The 21,031-nt window shown below is 41.3% G+C and overlaps 1 protein-coding gene across 8 annotated transcripts in view; it reads right to left on the reverse strand.

Moving 5' to 3' along the window:
- Positions 1–21,031, reverse strand: part of EHBP1 (EH domain binding protein 1) — a 240,952-nt gene that overhangs the window by 195,114 nt on the left and 24,807 nt on the right. For all 8 annotated transcript variants that reach the window (XM_068406149.1, XM_068406140.1, XM_068406131.1 and 5 more), the window contains exons 3-4: positions 13,821–13,878; positions 1,077–1,172 (exon numbers count right to left, since the gene is read on the reverse strand). In XM_068406149.1, the coding sequence (XP_068262250.1) occupies positions 1,077–1,172; positions 13,821–13,878 (154 nt within the window). The remainder of the gene's footprint in view (positions 1–1,076; positions 1,173–13,820; positions 13,879–21,031) is intronic.

Here is a 21,031-nt window from a genome sequence, read left to right on the forward strand (position 1 = left end):
ACAAATTTATGATAGTTAGCATCACTGGCAACCTGGGAAGGTTCTGTTCATTGGTGATCCCAAGGACACAAAAAAAAAAAAGAGAGAGAGAGAGAGAAACCCCCTTTTTAGGCTTAATGAACCAAGTAATAAATTCACATTCTAAGGCTAACCAGAAGCCACTTCTAAGCAGTTATTCAGGGAAGTCCCCAAGACAAAGAAATATAAGTACTACTAATTAGAAAAAAGTATGTTACTGTTGCCCTAAGCTGTAAGGGGAGCAATTATAAATAAGAACAACTAGAGTATAGCTGGAGACACCAGAGTAAAGAACTAACGGAATGAAAATCCCAGAAATCTTCAGCCTCCCGGGCAGCCTCCTACGCTCTCAGACATGCAAAACTGCATTGTTTATCTTTATGCAGAAAGGACTTTCCCCAATGATATTTGGGAAAGAAGTTCCAGTATAACCATCAATTTCTCCTGCTTCAGTCACACAAATAAGCTTCTTTTTTTAGTAGAACAAACGCAGTTCCTAAAAAAATCCCCCATAAAATCTTATAATTCTCTGTACTACTCAAATACTCCACATCCACTCCTACGACTGCAATCACGTAAGTACTGTGATGTTTGTGCGGCATACTAAATACTGTGAAATTAAGAGCTGGATTCTGTTTCCTAGTCAATAGCATAAGAAATGGGGTCACTGCACTGCAACTGAACAAGGAAGTCTAGAAAGGGCTGTATTTTGAAAACTTCTGGCATACAGTATTTAAAGAAAACCAACCAGACTATAACCCATGCCAAGCCCTTACATATGTACTACGTGCGCAGTTACACACGTACTAAGTTCTATGCCAATGACTCGCCATAAGCAGCTCAATGGGATACTTCAGTGTGTTAACTAAACTACAAAAGTAAGCTTTGGCAGTGAACAGACCATCCTTCTCTCCAGGATTTAAACTGGGGACATAGGATGTGCAGTTAACAACTTAATCCCAGCAAAATTAGGCCTTTGTGATTGTAATCTGACTTTTCCAAACAATTTTTCACACACCGTTTATGAAATAGGAAAGATTATGCTTTAAAAAACATACCTTAAAGAGTGTCACAGTAATTTCAACATTTTCAGGAACTGGCCATACCACCACCCCACGGTATGGGTTCTTGATTCCAGGCTGCCAGCTATGAGCCTAAAGGAACAAAAGAAACAGTTGTCTTAAAGTCATTATAAAAGCGCTGACTCAACTCTCACGGGACCCAGTGCGTGTAGGTAGATGTAACATGTCACTGAGTCCAAAAAGGCTGCGTTCTTAAACCTATGAGTCTACTGAACACTGTAAAGGACATCATTAAGAACGACAGTAAGGAAACTCAGGCCACTAGCAAGCTTTTTTTTTTCCACCGAACTAAAGCTGTTCCTCACAAGGTCCTAACCTCTATTATTTTTTTAAGTACTAGCACAGGTCAGGACACTCAGAGCCTTGCAAAAAATTAAGGCCTTATGGCCAGAGCTTCTGTAGCAAGATGAGCTTTATTTTGTTTTTATCCAGATGAAGGAATGCGTTTATTTAAAGAACACATGAGTACAGCACATAGTGCAGGCTTAACCACATTTAGACCTAAATAGAGCAAAAGGCAGTTTTATTTGAGGAAAAAAAAAAGGCAAAAACTATTATTTATAGTACAGATTAAATGCTACTAGAACATTTAAATTCTTAAGAACTAATATGCTGGGGTACCTACACCTAGAAAAGATAATGAAAAAACAGTGAAATAGACTGAGAACTTGTCTACCGTCAAGTATCAGTTTGGACTGATGTAGGATCTGTATTTACATTTTAACAGCTAGTCCTGAAAAACACCATGTGTGAGCATTTCTGTTTCAAATAAGTATGCTTTTTTCCAAGCTCAACTTAATCCACTTTGTGATGCTGTAAAACAAATGAGGGAGAGATGCTGATGCAACGAGTGACTGCTGAACTGCATGGGGGTCATTAAAGATCTGTGGAAGTTTTATCAGGAAAGAATGTACAATCTACTTACTGCTATCTAAAGCCAATTAACTCGGCTTTTTTTCTTAATTCTACAGCATCACTCATTGCAGTTTTATACTCCTTCCAACACTCAGAACTTCAGATTAAGACTGCCTATTTGAACAAATTTTTGCTGTAACAAGGTTAGTAGGACATGTGCCTCAGGTTGTCAGGCTCCCTAAGGTTGCCTGGGCAACTTTAACCATGACTTTGCTATACCAAAGTGGGAAAGACAAAGGTGGTGAAACAGTCCCATTCAATCACACAGAGGCAATAACTCTCTGCTGCTCTGTACTGTAAGCAGTGTGTACTCCAGATGCCACATTCATATCAGAGAGCCCTATAACACGTGCCTGCTGCTTCATGAGCCTTCTTGCATTCAGCTGGGCTTTCACTGGAGCCTGCAGCTTCACAGGTACCTCCACTGTACTCGCTCTAATCCCTCAATCCTCACAAAGCAGAGGTCTGCAGATTAACTACAGGTGACAATAACTGCTAGGCCGTGGGGACAAGGAGAAGAAGGACAAGGCTGAGGAGCTGGGAAGAGATGTGAAGCTGAGGAACGGGGAAGCTGCTGGCAGAATCCAGCCTGTGCAGCCACCAGAGAGCCCCACCTGCCTCCGCAGATACATGCGTGCAGCACACTCATTTCCATCCCATTATTTTTATTTTCTTGCTGAACATTGCCAGCTCTCCTGTGGTTTTATCACAAGTTTTTCCATCTTTGGTGTTCTGCTTAAAACCCCAGCTCCCAAAGATGCCTAATTATATCAGAAATTTCAGCAAGTTTCTATGCTTTGTGCTTGCAGAGTAAATTTAAATAACATTACTTGGGGCATCTGAAGAAAGGAATTTAAAAAAAAAAAGAGCAACTTAAAAATAGTAGAAATTGTGTTCTTTCAATTCCACGAATTTCAGCCTACTCTCATTATTCTAAAGCAAGCCTGGATGAATTTCTGAATAACTGAGCAAACAACACTGTTCATAGCTTTACTCTGCAAGTGTATTTTACAAGAAAAAGATGTTTTGGGAGCAGCAACACGTACCACAGTAGTTGTCATCCCCATCACAGCCTCTCGAGCTCCAGCTTCATGTCTCTCCTTTCCATGCGACCCACAGTCCCCCACATCATTCTCAGCTTTTCCGATGGCACAAGGCGGCGATCCAGAGCCAGGCACATGCTCACCTGCCAGCTAGCCTTGTAAGATAAATCGACTTCTCCTCTACAGGGGCACTCCATCCTCTTTCCAGATACCAATTTTCACAAAACTAATAGGAGCTCATGGCGTGTCTAGAACCTACACTTTGCTGCTGGTTTTGGCCAATACTGACAATTACATCGAACTTGCGATGTCCAAGGTCCAAGCACTGACAGCCTGCTCAGCTGAGGATCGCTTGTTCCATTATAAAACAAACTAGAAAATAAGCATTCGCTGGTGCAGGCAAAGCTTTATTTCAAGCCCTTTATCAGCATTGCCTCCCACCAGGAGAGTTAGTGATACACAATAAACACACACACGGATATATATACGATTTTCTGTCACTGTGGCAGGCATGTCACTGAAAGCAACAACCAGGGGACAAGCCTTAGCTAATGAGCTTTTAAAGCAAAGCTGTTCTGTGATCAGCTGAATGTTATTAAATCATCCTTCAGCTTTGAAAAATAAATACTGTACCACACAAACAGCACGACAGACAAAGATAACATCAAAACTATGTCTGGGCTGTTGGGAAGGAGAAAGGGAAAGGGGAAAGCAAAGCAGGGAAAACACAGAGAAAAGGCTAACAACGATGATAATTTAAAATTACCGTGGAGAGTGTTATTCTAACACAGTATTTCTCATGTCAGGGACCTCTGTGCTGCAGTTTCTTTAAGTCACATCTGGCCTATATCAAAGAACCTTTTCAACCTCCAAATTATAAGCCTTGACTTTGATATGTGAGCTGGATCAGGCCACCTCTGCGCAGCAGAATCCCCAACACTTCCAGACAGGCGATGGCTGTCAGGGCTCAGCCAAGGCGAGGCGTTGCGCCCGTGCAGTACATTTCCACCCTAATCCTCACTTGTAACTAAATTTCCACTGGGTTGTGCCTTCTAGACCCATTTGTTCCTCATCTCCTACTAGTCTTCACTAGCCATCTCCCCTTGTCTCTGAACCCAAGGCGGCAGAAGTGGCCAAGCAGAAGTGACTGCTGGCAGCAGATGCCTCACCCACAGCCCTCCCCTTCCCAGACTCATCTCCTAAATCCAAGGGACGAGAGCCATGGCCTGGAAAGAGAAGCAGAAATGCTCTGTTACGTTTCAAGGAGAAACGCAACTCCTCCCTTTTTCTGCCAGTGGAAAATGAGAGGAGAGGACGTAGCATGAAAGCTCTTTTAAACCAGGAAACAGGAGCTACAGGAGGGGTTGCTGAAATACCCTATAAATAGAGTAGGGCTGTGAATGACATTGTCCAACCTACCGCATTGCTCTGGCACAAAACTGATGACTGTTAAGAGGCAGAAAGCCATTTAAGAAAGGACGTGGAGGTGAGCTTAGACTCACACAAGCACTTCAAGCTACCCAGTTCTGAGATTTTTTTCCAGTTTTCTCTCTAAAACAATCCAGACAACCTGCTTTGCAATCCACTGTTCGTGCTGTTGTGAACATCACAACTGTTCTGCTGTGCTTGAACTGTCAAAACAGACTTGATACCTCTGCAGTTTTGGCCTCTGGTTTTAATAAGAAGGGAAGAATCTTTAAAATAGACTGAAATCAGCAACTTACAGGGCCAGATAATTAAAATGTTCAACACTCCATACGATAATGCATATATAACACACCAAAGAGCTTACAAACTGTACTCAAAAATCAGTGAAACACTGCTGAAAATACTGAACCTCGTGTCAAGCAGGCTTCAATAGTCAATAGTTTCAAACACAAAAAGAGAGCTCTGATGTTTGTGCAGATTCTCAACACTTAGTATTAAGCTATTATCAGCAAGGTACAGTCTCTCTACTCTTGGGAAGCGTCCACTTTTTGATTGTGTGAAACAGCAGAGTCTCACACACCTCCCTCACCTCATGCACAGGCTCGACAAACTCAAGTCTTGTTCTCCAGTAGTTTCGAATGAGGAGCACAGAGTGGGCTTGCTTTTACAAGTGGACTGAATTGTAAAAGTAACATTTCCCAGCATCGCTGAAACTCTTGTACCAAAAGGGGAAATATTACAGAAGACTATAAAGCACCTCTATCTAGTTCAACATATGTCAATACATTGATTGAACAAAAGAAGATGAGACCAGGTCACCTGAGGGCTGCCTTTGGTACATCACCTTTCCTTATAATTAGTCACCAGGGGCTGACCTTGACCATAGGAAACTGCCTCCCACTCTGCAGGGAAATTTGGACAACAGCAATTAACAGAGGTTCTGGAGAAGATGACGACATCACACAGCTTTCCCAAATACAAATACATTTCTGTGGAACTTGGAACAAACCAGGTAATTTTATAAACACTTATTTTTGAAGCACTGTCTTCCCATCTAGAAAAAACAGTTACTATAAATTCTCTGTAATATAAGAAAGTGTATAAATATTTATAAATCCAGTGTCATCCTCTTACAGGGAGGAAGGGAAGGTAGCAACACCAAAAAACCCTACCAAACCTACACCAGAAATTTTTACCCAGTTCTGGGGCAGGTAGGGGGGGAAGATGGGGACGGACAAACACCAAACCATGAGAGACTGAATATAAACATTCCCTACAGTCACTTCTAAGCTATCCAGATGACAGAACATAAACAGACCAATCAATAAAAAAAGATAAAGTTGAAGACAGCCCCAAATCAGGAACTTTGTTTTCAAACATGAAGTCAATAAATGCCACCACCAGCTGTTCATCACTTCATCACAAAGAAGATAAGGCAGATGCAGGCAAATCAGCTAACTAGAGTACATCATGGAAGTCACTTCCCCAGCCCCTGGATGTAGGGGATTTCATGACCTGGCACATACGCCATTCCTATCATCACAGAATCACAGAATGTTAGGGATTGGAAGGGACCTCGAAAGATCATCTAGTCCAATCCCCCTGCCGGAGCAGGATTACCTAGACCATATCACACAGGAATGCGTCCAGGCGGGTTTTGAATGTCTCCAGAGAAGGAGACTCCACAACCTCTCTGGGCAGCCTGTTCCAGTGTTCAGTCACCCTCACCGTAAAGAAGTTTTTCCTCATATTTATGTGGAACCTCCTGTGTTCCAGCTTGCACCCATTGCCCCTTGTCCTGTCAAGGGATGTCACTGAGAAGAGCCTGGCTCCATCCTCATGACACTTGCCCTTTACATATTTAGAAACATGAATGAGGTCACCCCTCAGTCTCCTCTTCTCCAAGCTAAAGAGACCCAGCTCCCTCAGCCTCTCCTCATAAGGGAGATGTTCCACTCCCTTAATCATCGTTGTGGCTCTGCACTGGACTCTCTCTAGCAGTTCCCTGTCCTTCTTGAACTGAGGGGCCCAGAACTGACCAACTCTGCTCACTGCTGCTTACAGTTTTCCTTGTCTCTACAAAACAATCTCTTTCCTGACCTTTCAAAACAAAAATATTACATTATTTCAAGAGCCTACCCTTCCAGATGCTTTATGTTACTCATCTGCTTTCTCCCTTCTTCACTATCGCCTTGTCTCACCCTGCCTCTGTTATGCAGGATAACTGCAAGTTACTTTGCGGTAAGATCCTAGAGCTGACCATAATATTTTAAGCCTCCTGCAAATTATGGAACAGTTTATCTTTATGAATCAAAAATATGTTCCTATAGCCAAGCCCTCAATATTGTTTTTTAAAAGCAAAAGTCAGAACCAGACCTACCATTATTTCTCACCTGCAGCCCCAGGAGTGGTTTTATTGTGAGTCAGCAAGCTGCTGCTTTTCTTTCCCTGCTAAAATTTTGCCTATTGCCTGTGATCAGACCAGCTCTGCTACTTGACTCTGCGACAGGCTCTTCAGGGTACAAGAGCCAAGCAGGAGCTCGACGGGCTCCAATAGTGCTTAGGGCAACTCAGCTTGTAAGGATAGTCCAGTGGTTTTTTTTCAATGTTATCCAGGCAGAACACTTAGACAGGAAGAGAAAAAAAAATTAATAACTCAAAGAGGAGAAGCTGACATTAAGCAGACAGATCCTTCATCTGGTGCCTCCACGCCAGCAGTGTGGCTTGTGAAGACTGAGCATTGCTCTAATTTACTCTGTGTGATGAGTCCAACCAAAGCCATACATCATCTGGGGACAGCCACAGGTCAGTATGATCCAGCTGCTAACGGACCTGCTGGAAAAGGAACAGACTGGGAAAAGCTGCCGATTCCCCCACACCAAAGAAAACCTCAACTGGCAGTTTGTGGATGGCTGCTGCTTCTTCTGTACCATAGCTCAGGATCACAAAGGGAGGAGGCAAATTAAAGACCATACTCCAGACTACAGCTTGCATCCCTTGAAATCACTGTGCTTGGCCCTCCAGTTAAAGAGGCTGGGCACCAGAACAACACTCCCATCGCATTCCCACCCTTGGATGCAGTCCAAAAAACCCAGCACGTGCCGAAGAACAAAGTTCAAAGACCTGGAAATGCCAGGCAACCTTTGTTGAACCCACTGCTGTCCGTGTTCATTGAGAGCAGATGAGGAAACTAGCAGATTCCCACAGGTCTTCCCATGAATATCTTCAACACATCAGCACACAAATGTGTTACAACGGTAATTATGCATCCATGTATTACTGCTAAAAAGCTACAGAAATACTGCTAAGCTTGGAAAATGAGCAAAACCTTGTCTTCACTAGGAAACAGATTCTCTAGCACTGGGCTAGCTGTTCAAACTTAATTTCACACATACACACTCATGACATACGCCGTAAATACATGACTCATGCTATTTCTTTCACCAAACCTTGCCTTATTCACTGCCCACGATAAATGATGCTCAGATAAAGAGCCTCTTCGCCTTCTCACTAAGCAGTTTCTGGCCTTATCTACTGGGCTTTTTATTAAAAAAAAAAAAAAAAATAGAACTGGATGCAGATTTATTTTTATTATAGTTTTCTGGGACATCCATCACTGCACCTCAGAATGTCACCAAAATCTAACTTTATGGGATCCCTGGAAAAAAGAAGGGTATTATGGTCCCCCATTTACAAGCAGTAAGAAAGTAGCCAGTTTCCATTAATTTTTGCATGGTCTGCTTACATCAGCTAGGACCTTACTTTATAGGGATTAAGCATGAAACAACCTTTTTTTTTGTTTCCCAAAGCAGACTTTTTTCACTTCAAGTGCAATGATGGCTGCTTAACACTGCTGCAAGTCAGCCCCCATGCCCCAGACACCCACTAAATGGAAACATACATCAAATCTCACTTTGATACTCTACCTAGCCTCAGTCAGGAACTTTGTAGATGAGGATGGGACAAAACTGAACTCACTAAGGCAGCTTTTAACCACATAACAGTGAGGCAGAGTTTTCTGTTCATGTCCTATATCTTCTTTAACAATCACCCCCCAGCTTCTTTATCGATTAAGCAGTTTCACTCATCACTCAGTCCTCATGCTCTCCCTAACCACTGTCTGCTTAACGAGGTGGCAATGCTGTAGGAAAACAATTTGCAGTTGCCTTTTAAAGACTATATCATATGCCTAAAAGGCTATGCACCGACCATTAGAATGATTCCTCCTAATTTTGACCGCTTGCATTTGCAACCCAACCTGATTTCCTTACTTTACTAACAAACCGAGAAGCCCCAGGAGCGCCATTACTGGACTGCGCTGGTCCCAGGCAGTCATCAACATGTCAGAGGCACAACATGCCTTTGTAACTCCAGTTAATAAAGAAGCTGGTAGTGACAGGCAGGGCTGGCACTAGGCAATGAAGTAGACAAAAAGGGCAACAGATTGCCAAGGACAGCAAAACAGGTGACCCAACTGCTGCTTTATGGATGGCATATCCTTGAAAAAAGGCTGGGCAGGCTGCTGTTGTGGACAAGAAGGGATGCTTTTTACTCCCTACATACAGATCCTTTTTACTCCCTGGCCCTCTGCTTCTCTTCGCTCCGCTTCTATTGTTCAAGTCCTTTCCCTGTTCCCAACATCGTTCCTTCTCCTCTGTGTTTAAACAGTTTTTGATGAACCTACAGCGGAAGTGCTGAATTCACAGGCAAGGCACCTTCTTTCAGTTTTGATACAAAAAAGGATCTTTGAAGAATAATTCTGTCAGGCACTCAGAAGCAAGTGCAAATTTGATTCTTCAGCGGTGTATAATTCAACCGTAATCCTGTGTGTGTTCAGAGGAAGAGCAGAAAGTACCTCCTTGACATCATAGCAACATCTCTCTTCAATTTGAAATTTCTTAGTTCAAAGCCTGGAAATGCAAGAGCCTCTCAGTGAAATGAAGGTAAACATATTTACAACACATTTTTCCCTTGTTCTACACTAGAACAAAGACATTCCTCCCCCATTCAAAAAAAAAAAAAGCAAGTCCAAAAGCCCCGGGCCTGAAAACCTGGGAGCAACATGCCAGTGTGACAGGGTAGCAAAGAGTAAGAGAAGTCCACTGCTTACAAGCTCCACTTCTGTAAACTATGGAGGCTGGTTACCACCTAAATGAGGTTTGAAAAGTTGTGGCAAGCCCCACCTACATAATTTTGAAGACAGACATTTGCACCAGCAGATTGGTGACTTCCCCCTCACGCCCCCCAAGCTGAAAGTTCATTTTTGATTGCTCAGTAATTCTGCCAAATATAGCAAGACTGCAAATCACCATCTTCTGTAAACTCCTGGCACACACGATGAAGATGCCCAGCTATAGAGAGCCATCTTGTCTTGACACACCTCTTGAGAAGCATCAAATTCAGACTTGCCCAGAGAGAAGGGATCCCAGAATAGAGCTGCACGTAACTTAAATTTGCATTAAGGTCAGTAACTGCTGGATACATTTATGATCCTGTATCCATCCATCAGACTGCCATTTAAACACTCTTTCTAAATGGTTATTGCTGTTCATTTGCAATACTTTAAAACTTACTATAATTTAACATTCCTACATCTCCTATCCTACATTTCTCACAGTAACAACTAAAATATTCAGACTCCTGCACATGATGTCTCCCATGATTTCTTCTAATGGAGGAACCACTCTAACAGTTTACTTGGAAAGAAAGTATGTGGGCCAGAAGGCATACCAAAACCACAGAAAACCACAAAAAATAAGTGCTTCAAAGGACATCAGGAACTCAGCTTTCAGCTCAACGGTATCTTAAGATTACATTAGTTAAGCAGGCCAGTTTCAGTATACATCTATAGCACCATCATACCATCTTCCAAGTTGTATCACATTTTTTGATGACATATGTACTTTCCCAGTACAAGAGAGACATGGAGCTACTGGAGAGAGTCCAGTAAAGGGCCATGAAAATGTTTAAGGGACTGGATTATCTCCCATAGGGGGAAAAACTGAGAAAGCTGGGACTGTTTGGCCTGGAGAAGAGAAGGTTCGGGGGGATCTTATCGATGTATATAAATACCCGAAGGCAGGGTGCAAAGAAGACAGAGTCAGGCTTTCCTCAGTGATGCCCAGTGACAGGACAAGAGGCAGTGGGCACAAAGTGAAACAGGAGATTCCTTCTGAACATCAGGAAATACTTTTTCACTGAGTGAGTGACTGAGCACTGGCACAAGTAGCCCTGAGACGTTGTGGAGTCTCCCACCTTGGAGATACTCAAAAGCTGTCTGGACACAGCCCTGGGCAACAACCTTTAGGTAGCCCTCCTTAAGTGGATAGGTTGGACCAGATGCCCTCCACAGGTCTGGACCAACCATAACCATTCTGTGAGTCTGTGAACTAACACAGGGATATCCCTCATTACCCCTAACGATCTGAAAAGTTCAGAAAAGAAATCATAACCTCTGAAGAAGTCTTTACAACATCTTTACAGTAAGGTAAGACTGTATCCCCCTCCTCCTCCTTCTTAAAGAAGCTGAAAAACATAGAAAATTATTAATGCTTTGTACTCACTGAACCCGGTATCCATCAAAAATAAAATAAGAGGAAATATTCATTTGACTTGCTTCCAAGAAAGCAATTAGATGAAACAAATATGTTGAATAAAGTATTTTACTGGGCGGATGACTAAGAGAGCAAGACCATTTATTGATCTACAGTCTTGGACCCAAACAGCTCAAATCATATCAACTACTTAAGCTTTAAAATTAACTCTATCCTCTGCCTAGGCCTCAGGGCCACTCAGCCTCTTTCATAGTACCTTTGTGGGATCTTAGTAAGCATGAATTAATTAGTTAGCAAAAGACTTTTCTGAGTCTCAGGTAAATCTGCCAGTTTATTCAGGAGTTGCTTCTACTGCCTGGTGACTAAAAGAGAGGACACTCACAGGAGGACATATCCTGGAACTTTATGGCCCAGCTGAAAAAACTTCAAGCCCAAGAAGCTGAGCGAGCGTCAGAAAATCCTCTTGCCTCAGTGATGTGTTGCCATTGCAGCCTACAGCATCACGCCCAGAACACCACAGGCAGAAACCCATCACTTCGCGAAGCCCTACTGGACTTCTGTTAGGGCTTCTGTTTCTGAACATATTCTGAATCTCAACAAACCAGTCATTCATGGACAAATACCTTGCTTTTCACCAAGCTTTTTAGGGTTACAATGCTTGTGTTAAGTACTGAATTTACTGTTCTATATTATCTTTTCTTTCTCTGTTCTACAGAAATTAAATGAAACTAAACTAGAAAAGTTATCATACAGTAAACCATAACAGACACCATACATCAGCAGTGACTGACTAGATACACACCATGCTATAAATTCAAGGTAACTTGAGCCAGTTTATCCTTCAATGAAAGAAGGATAGTCTGACTGGCTTCGCTGAAGAGCACGAACACAGAACAGGAGCAGTTATCTTGGAAAAGGTGCCAGACTATGTACACACCCTTGTTTACTCACTAGGTAACACCTTTGGGTTTTCATACCCTAAAGTAGAATTTAGGGTGCACACACTGGAGTAGGAATTTTGCTGTGCAGTCACTTTCAGTCAGTAACGAGTCTTCAGATAAAACAGCTTAGAATAGCTTAGATCTCAAGTTAAAAGACAAAATACAGCAAATATGCATGACAATCAAAAAAAGAAGTCAGAAAAAGAGGAGTACCAGTAAAAAAAACCCCAAAAGTCTCTCCTGAGTAGGGTAGGAAACCATGTATCACATTTTCTAAGCATTTAAGTTCTTCAACATATAATTATGTCAGGACATCTTCTCTATTGCGGGTGCCCTCTCTCCACTGTCCCAGAGTTCTTGGAAGTATCATTTTGAGTTACATGCATACACCTAAAGATGGTTTAGACCATCTCTATTTAACTCAAGTTAAAGAATTATTAAAGGCTGAGTTCCAAAACTTCCCCTCTGGACAAGAGCACTTGCCCTAAGTCCAACCAGGCTAAGAGGCAACAGTTATGGGGAGAGGGATAGAGCAAGTGCAGCTGAGTTATCTTGAAGAGGAGATGCTCCTGTGAAGGGAGGAAACCAGCATGCAGGCCTTTCCCCTGCAAACCTGTCCAGTGGTTAGGACACTTCTTTTCCCCAGTTCATTCATGTTGCACTTCTCAAGCTTTCAGACAGATGGGAGACAGCCCTACACCAGAGGACACAGGGCAACAAAATCCTGCAATATGATCAGCGTTCAAAGGCCTTTGCTTGCCTGCTGTATGCATGAAATAGGCTCCTCGCCTCCCTGGGCAACAACTTACTGCTAGGATTGACAAAAGATTTTACTCTTATTAGTCAATAATACAATACCATATAAGACACTGTCATATCAGACAGTGCAGAGGTTTAGAAATGCTTGCCATTTGTTTCAGTCTCAGTGTAAATGAAGAGTGTTGTGGTTTTTTTTAAGCTTCGTTTTCTATGGAAACCAAGCCACACACCCAGACTGTCTCGCCTTTCCCTTTGCCCCAGACCCAAAGGAGGCTCCAGAGAGGCTAACTGCATCTTAATGTCAGAGAACTAAAATTCAGCAGTCTAGACAAACTGAGCACCATTTAACAAAGAGACAGTAATCTCATAAGACTTTCAGATTTCTTACTGCAGGAAGAAAAGTAAGGTGAAGCTCACAGAAGAGAGGGCCACTCTGCTCGCAAACTTTTACACATCGAAAAACCCAACCGCATACAAGAAACTTTATGAATGCCCCAATACTGGACAGACTTCACTTGGAGCTTCCCTTTCCTCAGGCTACCAAGTCATTAGCCATAAAACACAAATTCACATGCTTCCTCACAATGTTTGTGGAAGTAAAATGTTAAAATTTAATTCAAATATACACTACTGGCTGAAAGAGCCTGCATGTATTCTTTTTGATTTGTAGTATTTTCAAGTTGTGAAATAGCCTCTTATTCAGACTTTATATCCCTGTTGCAGTGATGCCATTCTTTATTACTTTTTTTTTTTATTATGTTTAATACAGTTCGAGTAATGAAACAGATTCTCCTTTCTAATTAGGTCTAGCAATTAATAAGTAAAATTGAACTGATGATGATACAGTTCTGCTAAACAAATAACCGAAGCTGAAATCAGAGTTAAGTGTTTCCATAAATCAGCACTGACATCAACAGCAGCTTCTTCTGAACTTTACAGATGAACTGAGTTAAAAAGAAAAGAAAAATAATTAAAATATTTCGTATTTATTTGGCTGCTTCCTGCACTATAAAAACCTGTCCCTCAAAGAGCTGACCCTGCTTGTCACTGAAGTTGGAACTTATTAAGCAATCAACTAACCTTAGAGGATTTTCTTCGGCTTCTTCTTGTCCAAACCACCACTAGTTTATCTGGCTGCCTGTTGAAGATAAGGAAGAAACAGCTTAATTTACAACAGGATCAATATGTAAACAGTTTATTTTAAAACTCTTGCAATACATAATGACATCCTTAGTGGATACATTATCTCTTAAAAATAGCTCATCTAAAAACCACTCTCAGAATCAGTCATTTAACAGGAAAAATAATGCTGTATTTTTAGAAAAAGGCTGTCTGTCCTCCAGTCTGCAGACTAATGTCATCCTTCTCCTCCTGCTCTCCTTGCCTGTGGGCATCTCCCCAGAGCCAGCAGCATACCTGAGCACAAACTCTTCCATGGGGCAGAGAACAGGATCCAGCCTCTTTAAAGACACCTTGGAAACAATCCGGTACCCAAAATAAACATCAATGCAAACTCTAGTTTGAATTTCAGAGCAGACATACTGAAAAGGTACTGCTAAGTAGCAAACAAAACAGGCAACTTCACTTTTTCACCCTCAAAGGATTTTTTTTTTTTTTCCTTACTCGAACACCTCAAACAACAAGAGAATCAAGTCCTGTACTACTCCTCAAAATCTCCTTGGATGACCACAGACAGGTAAATCAGCACTTCCCCACCTTTCACTCAGAAGGACAAGCATGTCGAAATTCAGTACGGTTCTCCAAGCAACTGTTTGTTTGGTATTTCTAATTATTTTTGATATTGACCTAACTTCCAGGCTTTTTTTTTTTGGCCTACAATACACTTCCCATTGCATGACCACACTTCTGGTCCCACTTCCAGACCCATGACCCCTCTTCCGGAGACTCCTGACCCTCCATTCCGGCTTTGTTCCCTAGCTGATGACCCAACTCCCAGCAGCAAGCCTGACTGCAAATTCACCCGCAAACGATTTTCAATGGAATTCACATCTCCACTTAAAAGTACTAAGGAAAAAACCCTGCTACTCAGAGTTTTGAGACACTGGGGTAAGAATCCCTGCATTTCTAAAGCCAACAGCAAAACTTGTTTCCCGTTAAAAAGAAAAAAACATTGGGAAAAAAATGGATGTTACAAAGAAAAAGTCAAGATACAATGCACTCAAATCATTCATTAAAAGATGCACCCAAAAAATCCACACAAGGATTCTGAATAAAAAAAGCAGTGTTCACACTGCTATCCTAGTATTTCATCTCAGGGAGACTGTATCTACTTCACAACTACCTTTTCAAATGAGAATCCAACTAGTTTAACAGGCTGAGAGCTCATTTTAAGCACCAAAGTGCTGGCCACCGTATTACGTACCTTCCCATGGAGCTGTTAATCATTTCTGCAAGCTACAATAAAACTAATACATCACCTTCTATTTACATTTAAACACCACCAGAACTAAAGTTCTCCTGAAAAACAGAGTTAAAGGCAGATCCTGTGAAGGAATTGAGGACATCGGCTTTTATTTGCTATTCTGTATTGCACCTTATTCCTTTAATATATCCCTTGATTTCCAGGTTGGGATAAATTGAAAGTGAAATAATCTACTGCATTTTAAACTGTCTAAATTCACTCTTATGGCTTGTTTATGTGACCTAAATCATAGGTTGGTTCTGCTTGCAGCTTCTCCTGCAAAATCTTGCTTGGTAATGAGGTCATCCTGTTGTACTCTGAAAGCTCTTTGCTCACCTCTCACCTGGTCTTGTGTGTGTAAGGTTCTCATCTGTCGTCACACCTACATTCACTTTGACAGGAGCTGTGTTTGTGCCATTAGAAAAACAAAAAACACCCCCAAGCAATTTCCTTGAAGCAAGGCAACCCAAACCCATGCCTACAATGAACAATTTTTTCCGGAGTTATTTCACTTTGCACTTTAAAGCTGACTTATTCTCATTTCAGAAACTAGCTCGTGAACTAAATTTAATTTAACCTTGACTCATTCCATCCTGAGCTTGCCTCTGAGCACAAAAAATATGCCAAAAGCAGGGGAAGAAAAAGGAAAAAGTTAAAAGAAGATGCATTTCTGCAGTGCCAGTGGCCACATCGAAGACAACCCTCCCTCTGATAGCGCAACTCTGTGTCCCATGGGTCACACAAATAGGAGCTTCAGAAGGAAAAGGCAGGACAATGCCTGCAGAAGTTAAGGGGAAGTGCACAAGTCCACAGTGCCACCAGCTCTCCACCTCTTCTCCCTCTCATCTAAAGGGACACAGTGCTCAGCAGCATATCTCCTCCCTGTTCCTTCTCGCCAGGGCAGCCAGCCACTATACTTGAGGTGGCCTTGGCCTGCTCAGGTGTACAGGAACACCAGGTATCAGATAACCTGTAAGAGACATTCTTCATGGTATACTTAGTAGATCACGAAAACACTGAGTTTCAAAACGTGGATTTCAAGAGTAAACTTCCACAAGTTTTCATCAGAAGAGCACTCAAGTCTCCAGAGATCCTGTGAGGGAGGCTAAGAAGGATCCTACCCAGGTCCCTTCCTTTCCTGCAGCTCCAGCTCAGGTAACGGAGATGCTGCTTTGTCCCTCTGGATCTGCTTTGATCTTGTCTTATTTATCTTGGCATCAGAAGTTATTTTTTTTCTTACAATGGCACTGGATCATCTCCCCAAACGGGAAACATGCCACAAGCTGGAAAAGTGAAGCAGCACACCCAGCTCCACGTGGTGCCAACATCTAACCAGGAGGCCAACCCTGATGGAAGTGGCCCAAGACCAGTTATACACATGTGCAAACAAACAGGCCAAGAAAAGCAAGACAGCAAAGCAAGGAAATGAGGAGTGTCAGTGTCAGCACCAAAGCAATTAAATTCAAAGTAGAAATGAATCCACACCTGCATTCCTGCAATGTAGACACTTTTTCATTACAGGGTACCCTAGAAAAGACCCATGGCTATGCCAAATGCCTCAAAAAAAGAAAAGAAAAAAAGAGGCTATATGTAGACATAACACAGTCATTCTGAAAAACTTAAGTAGCATAAAACAATTGTCAAGGGTTGATAAGTTCCAGTACAGAAATCCTTTCAAATCTGGACTTAAAAAAAAAAAAAAAAAAAAATCAGAGATGGGCAGTAAAACATGGCCAGTAAAACATGGCCAGTCACCTCCTGTGATACTGGTATGTGTGTGTCCCACGTTGGTAACTGATCTTACATTTAATTCTAATGCTTTCGTTTCATTTTAAACCATGCCATTGCGTGCTTGGCTTTTAGACAGATTGTCAGAAACAGCTGGTACTTCAGTGCAGTTCTCCAGTGGGAGCTGTGTCTGCATCACATACACACAGTTATCACCAAGCCTGGATTTATTTCCCAATTTTGAAGAACTCCCTCTGCCAGGAATATAAAGAAACACACTAACATGAAAAAGCCAACCAGAGTTTCAATTCAGACTGAGAAGACCAAGCCACACTGATGGGAGAGCATGAGCAGCACTTGCTCCCCCAGGCTTTTTCATCAGTGTATTTATTTTTTTAAGTACCAACTAAACTTTGCTCCCTCAGCTTCACATATAAGAGAAATCCACACCCAGAGGTAGTCTGCTAAGGCAAAACAAAGAATGCTGTCATGATATGGAGACAGAAAATTTAGCAAAATGTGATGGGGAGAGGAGGGAAGAGAAGAAAACATCCCAAAGGATGAGTTTCCCCACTAAGTATAACCACATGCTGCTTAACTGAAACAAAACACAAAGAACAGCAGTTTTTCTAAAAGATTTTCTTCAAGAAAGTCACAAATTCAACAATTTTAAAATATCTCCACAGAACTGTTTTACAAATAAAGCCAAGAGCAACCTTCTCTTCCACAATCTGTTCATTGCTCTTTTATGCCAATATACTTCTAGAAGAAAAAGTCCATCTCACATTTTAATCAGCAAATTTGCATTCAAGGTTGTTAGGGATGTCTCAGTGTTAGGAAACTGCCAAAACCACACAATGCAGTTTCCTCATTTAAAGCATTTAAGTAACATTTTCTACTTCAGACTCCTCCCCTCCTTCAACATCATAAACCTAGGCTGCTCATTAACGAACAATAAAAGCAAATAAAATCCCTTCTGAAGAATTAGGCTGAAGACCAGTTTTAGTATCCTTTATAAGTTTACTTTGCAAACTCAGATATCATTCCAAATACAAAATCCACAGTGGTGCAAGCTGAACAAAAACTAATTGTCAGCTACAAAAAAAAAAAAATTAAAAATTAATTTCCTGTGCTGCACAAACAGTATTTCTCATTCCTTTAAACACATCAGCTTTTAGATATTCACTTATTCAGCTCCAGCAAAGCCAGTATGCTTAAGGTAAGGAATAATACACCGCTAAGTCTAAGATGATGGGGTTGGAGTGGGGGAAAGAACTGGGTTTTAGCTCAACAGCTACATCTCCACACTAAGTATTTGCTTCAATCTATATAATTCAACACCACCAACCTTTCAGTGGGAGTATTTAATACTATACTGGAATTTAACTTGACTGCCTTGGTGGTGCTTTGCATTTCACCCCATGTTAGTATGCAGCATCACCAAAGTAGCAGCAGCCCCCTAGAAGGGGAAGTCGAAGGAAGCCAGCAGCACTGGGACATCAGATGCTGCCACCGTGACAGGCAGGGACCAAGCCTCAGGTACTGAAGGATCCTGCTTGGATCCAAACAATCGTATTTTATAAAGCCTACCATAAACTTGTACTTGCTATTTACTCATTTTTGTGTGGTTCACGAGAAACTATTACTGAAGAAAGGCAATCTATTTAAACTTACTTTCTTATTTACAAGTAAAACTTACTCACAAAAGCAGGGAAGATTATGATTTCAGTTTGTGGCTCAGAAAAAGAGCTTCATCGCTGCCCTGCATACTAAGTAACTAAAATGAGATTTAAAATAGAGATTAATAAAACATCTATAATTCAAAACCATGCTTGCTTTTCCTGTCAGATGGAAGCCATGATTCTGGTATCTTCAATTCTCCCATTGAAACAATTAATTTAAAAAAAAAAAAAAAAAAAGATAAAATATTGGAACCAGACTTTGCCATATCCACAATTTTTAAATAAAGTAATAAAAACATTCCATAGACTGGAAAAAACTATGTAATCTGATCATCACCTTATATACCGCAAATTTCACCAATTGAAAAGGAGATTGTGCAAGATTCAAGGTCTTCTGGGGTTTGGTTTGATCATTCCAGGAAATACTTGGCACAATGTTTTGATTACAGAACTCTCCAAATACCATTTGTGAAAGAAGGACATGAAAGGTATCAGTCTCCTGTTAGCTCTTGTTTTGTAAACCTTTTAGCAGAAGCAGATAACATTAACCAGGATCTATTTCTCCACCAAATTCACGGCTTGATAACAGAAAACTACAAAGACTTATGCTTAGAATCTGCTGTTGGAAAGAACTGCAAATGCACTTAACTTTAATTATGGCCACTGAAGCCAATGGTAAGACCAATTACTAACAACCCCTTGGTGAAAGGAGAGAAAATAGGTAACAGTATTTGTTTGTAACAAGTTATCATTACGTTTAATAACATTCAATAATCTTTAAATGCCTGTAATGCACAAGGTCCCTTTTTTGTATGTACACAAACCACTACAGCCTGCATGGTTTTTTGGCATCTAATTGCCTAAGCGTTGGGGTTTGCTTTTTTTTTTTAATTTTTGTTTTTTTTTTTTTTGTGGTTGTTGAGCTTATTCTATTGTTACTGTCTTTGACGTGAACTGCATTAATTATCACAGGCTGCTAGATTACTCTTGTGAAGCAAGCTTAAAAGAGTACAATTAACAAGAGAAGCAGCAGTGTTAACACAATAGCATGCAGATGCACCTACTGAAGGATAAAAATAATTACTTGAGGAGTAATGTCAAAGTACTTCTGATAAGAATTTTTTTTATTTTTTTTAAAATAACCTTTTGTCCCCTCTGCATTGTGCATATCGGCATGATGTGCGAGGATTTCATTAGGAACCAATACCCCCTCCCCACCAGCAAACAGCTTACTACACGACTCCTGGAATGCTATCAAGGCTCTCTACTGGTCTCAAAAATAAATGTGATTGGTTCTACACCACCGTTAATTTGGGATGAACGTTGCTTTTCCTCATTTTACAGGTAATTACTTTGAAAAGCTCTCTTTGCAGTGCAGTATTCTGCTCTGGGACCTACATTATACCACGTATTACCATTAGCCAAGGAACTAATCAAGTGACACCCTTTTGCGAGCCTTCTACTAAATTTTTTCCTTCAGAATTTCCTGTTGGTCATGATCAATGAAATTCCACGGCTGCCTACAACTCCGGGAAGCACAGTCAAGTCACCACTGATGCTTTAAACAGGCCTAGAGATGCTGGTAAGAATGATGTCATGTGTTGATGCATTTGCCAAATGAACCCTCTCGCTGAGTGAAGGTACAGCACTGATTGCAAAAGCCAGAAACATTAAGCAGAAAATAAAATGCTGTGCAGATAAAACCCATCTGAGCTAATTATAAGATGAAGTACATTACGAGATGAAGCTCTGCATTTCAGGAAGGGGTTTGGGGTTTTCTTCCCTGCCTTCCCTTAACTTCCATGATGGAAGTATATTCAAAACACTTTGTATCCAGACATTGTTCAACGTAGTTGTACAAGATGCCGAGACACATTCACCAGTAAATTAAAGTAGGATGGCTGACGTGTTCACCCGGCCTAGCCTGTCTGCTCCCACTTCTCCACTGCAGGGTCCCACGTAAGGCCTGGGAGCAGACTTCTGAACCACCTCACAGCAGTACAACGTCAAGTTGTATCTGAATTAAAACAGCAATCTCCCGGCCTAACTCATTGCAGAATATGCATCAAGCCCCTAAAATAAGACCAAAGCTTGTTCTTTCCTGACTGCAGCCATCCAGTAGTCTTAGCAAGGCTGGGAAATTTCAAAGGAGAAATCATTAAAACAGGCACAGCAAGAGGACACTTCCATTTCTGCATCTTCACTTTCTACACTTAACACAGAAAATTCCTCCTTCATTTCTTCCCACCAGAGGTCTCTACATATTTTTTCAAGACTATACAAGCTGTCAAAGGACCAGGATTTTCCTTGTGAACTGGATTTTAGGGTTTTTTAATACATCTGCAGCTAAACGGACTGGCATCTACAAGACTTACGTCTCAAGATTATGCTTTGCTTTTCAAAAGAAGCTCTAGTCTGGCTTTGCTTGGTTTAAACAAAAAAGGGACAAAGCAAGACAC

This window comes from Nyctibius grandis, chromosome 1 (genome assembly GCF_013368605.1).
Source record: "Nyctibius grandis isolate bNycGra1 chromosome 1, bNycGra1.pri, whole genome shotgun sequence".
In the NCBI taxonomy this organism is placed as follows: Eukaryota; Metazoa; Chordata; class Aves; order Nyctibiiformes; family Nyctibiidae; genus Nyctibius; species Nyctibius grandis.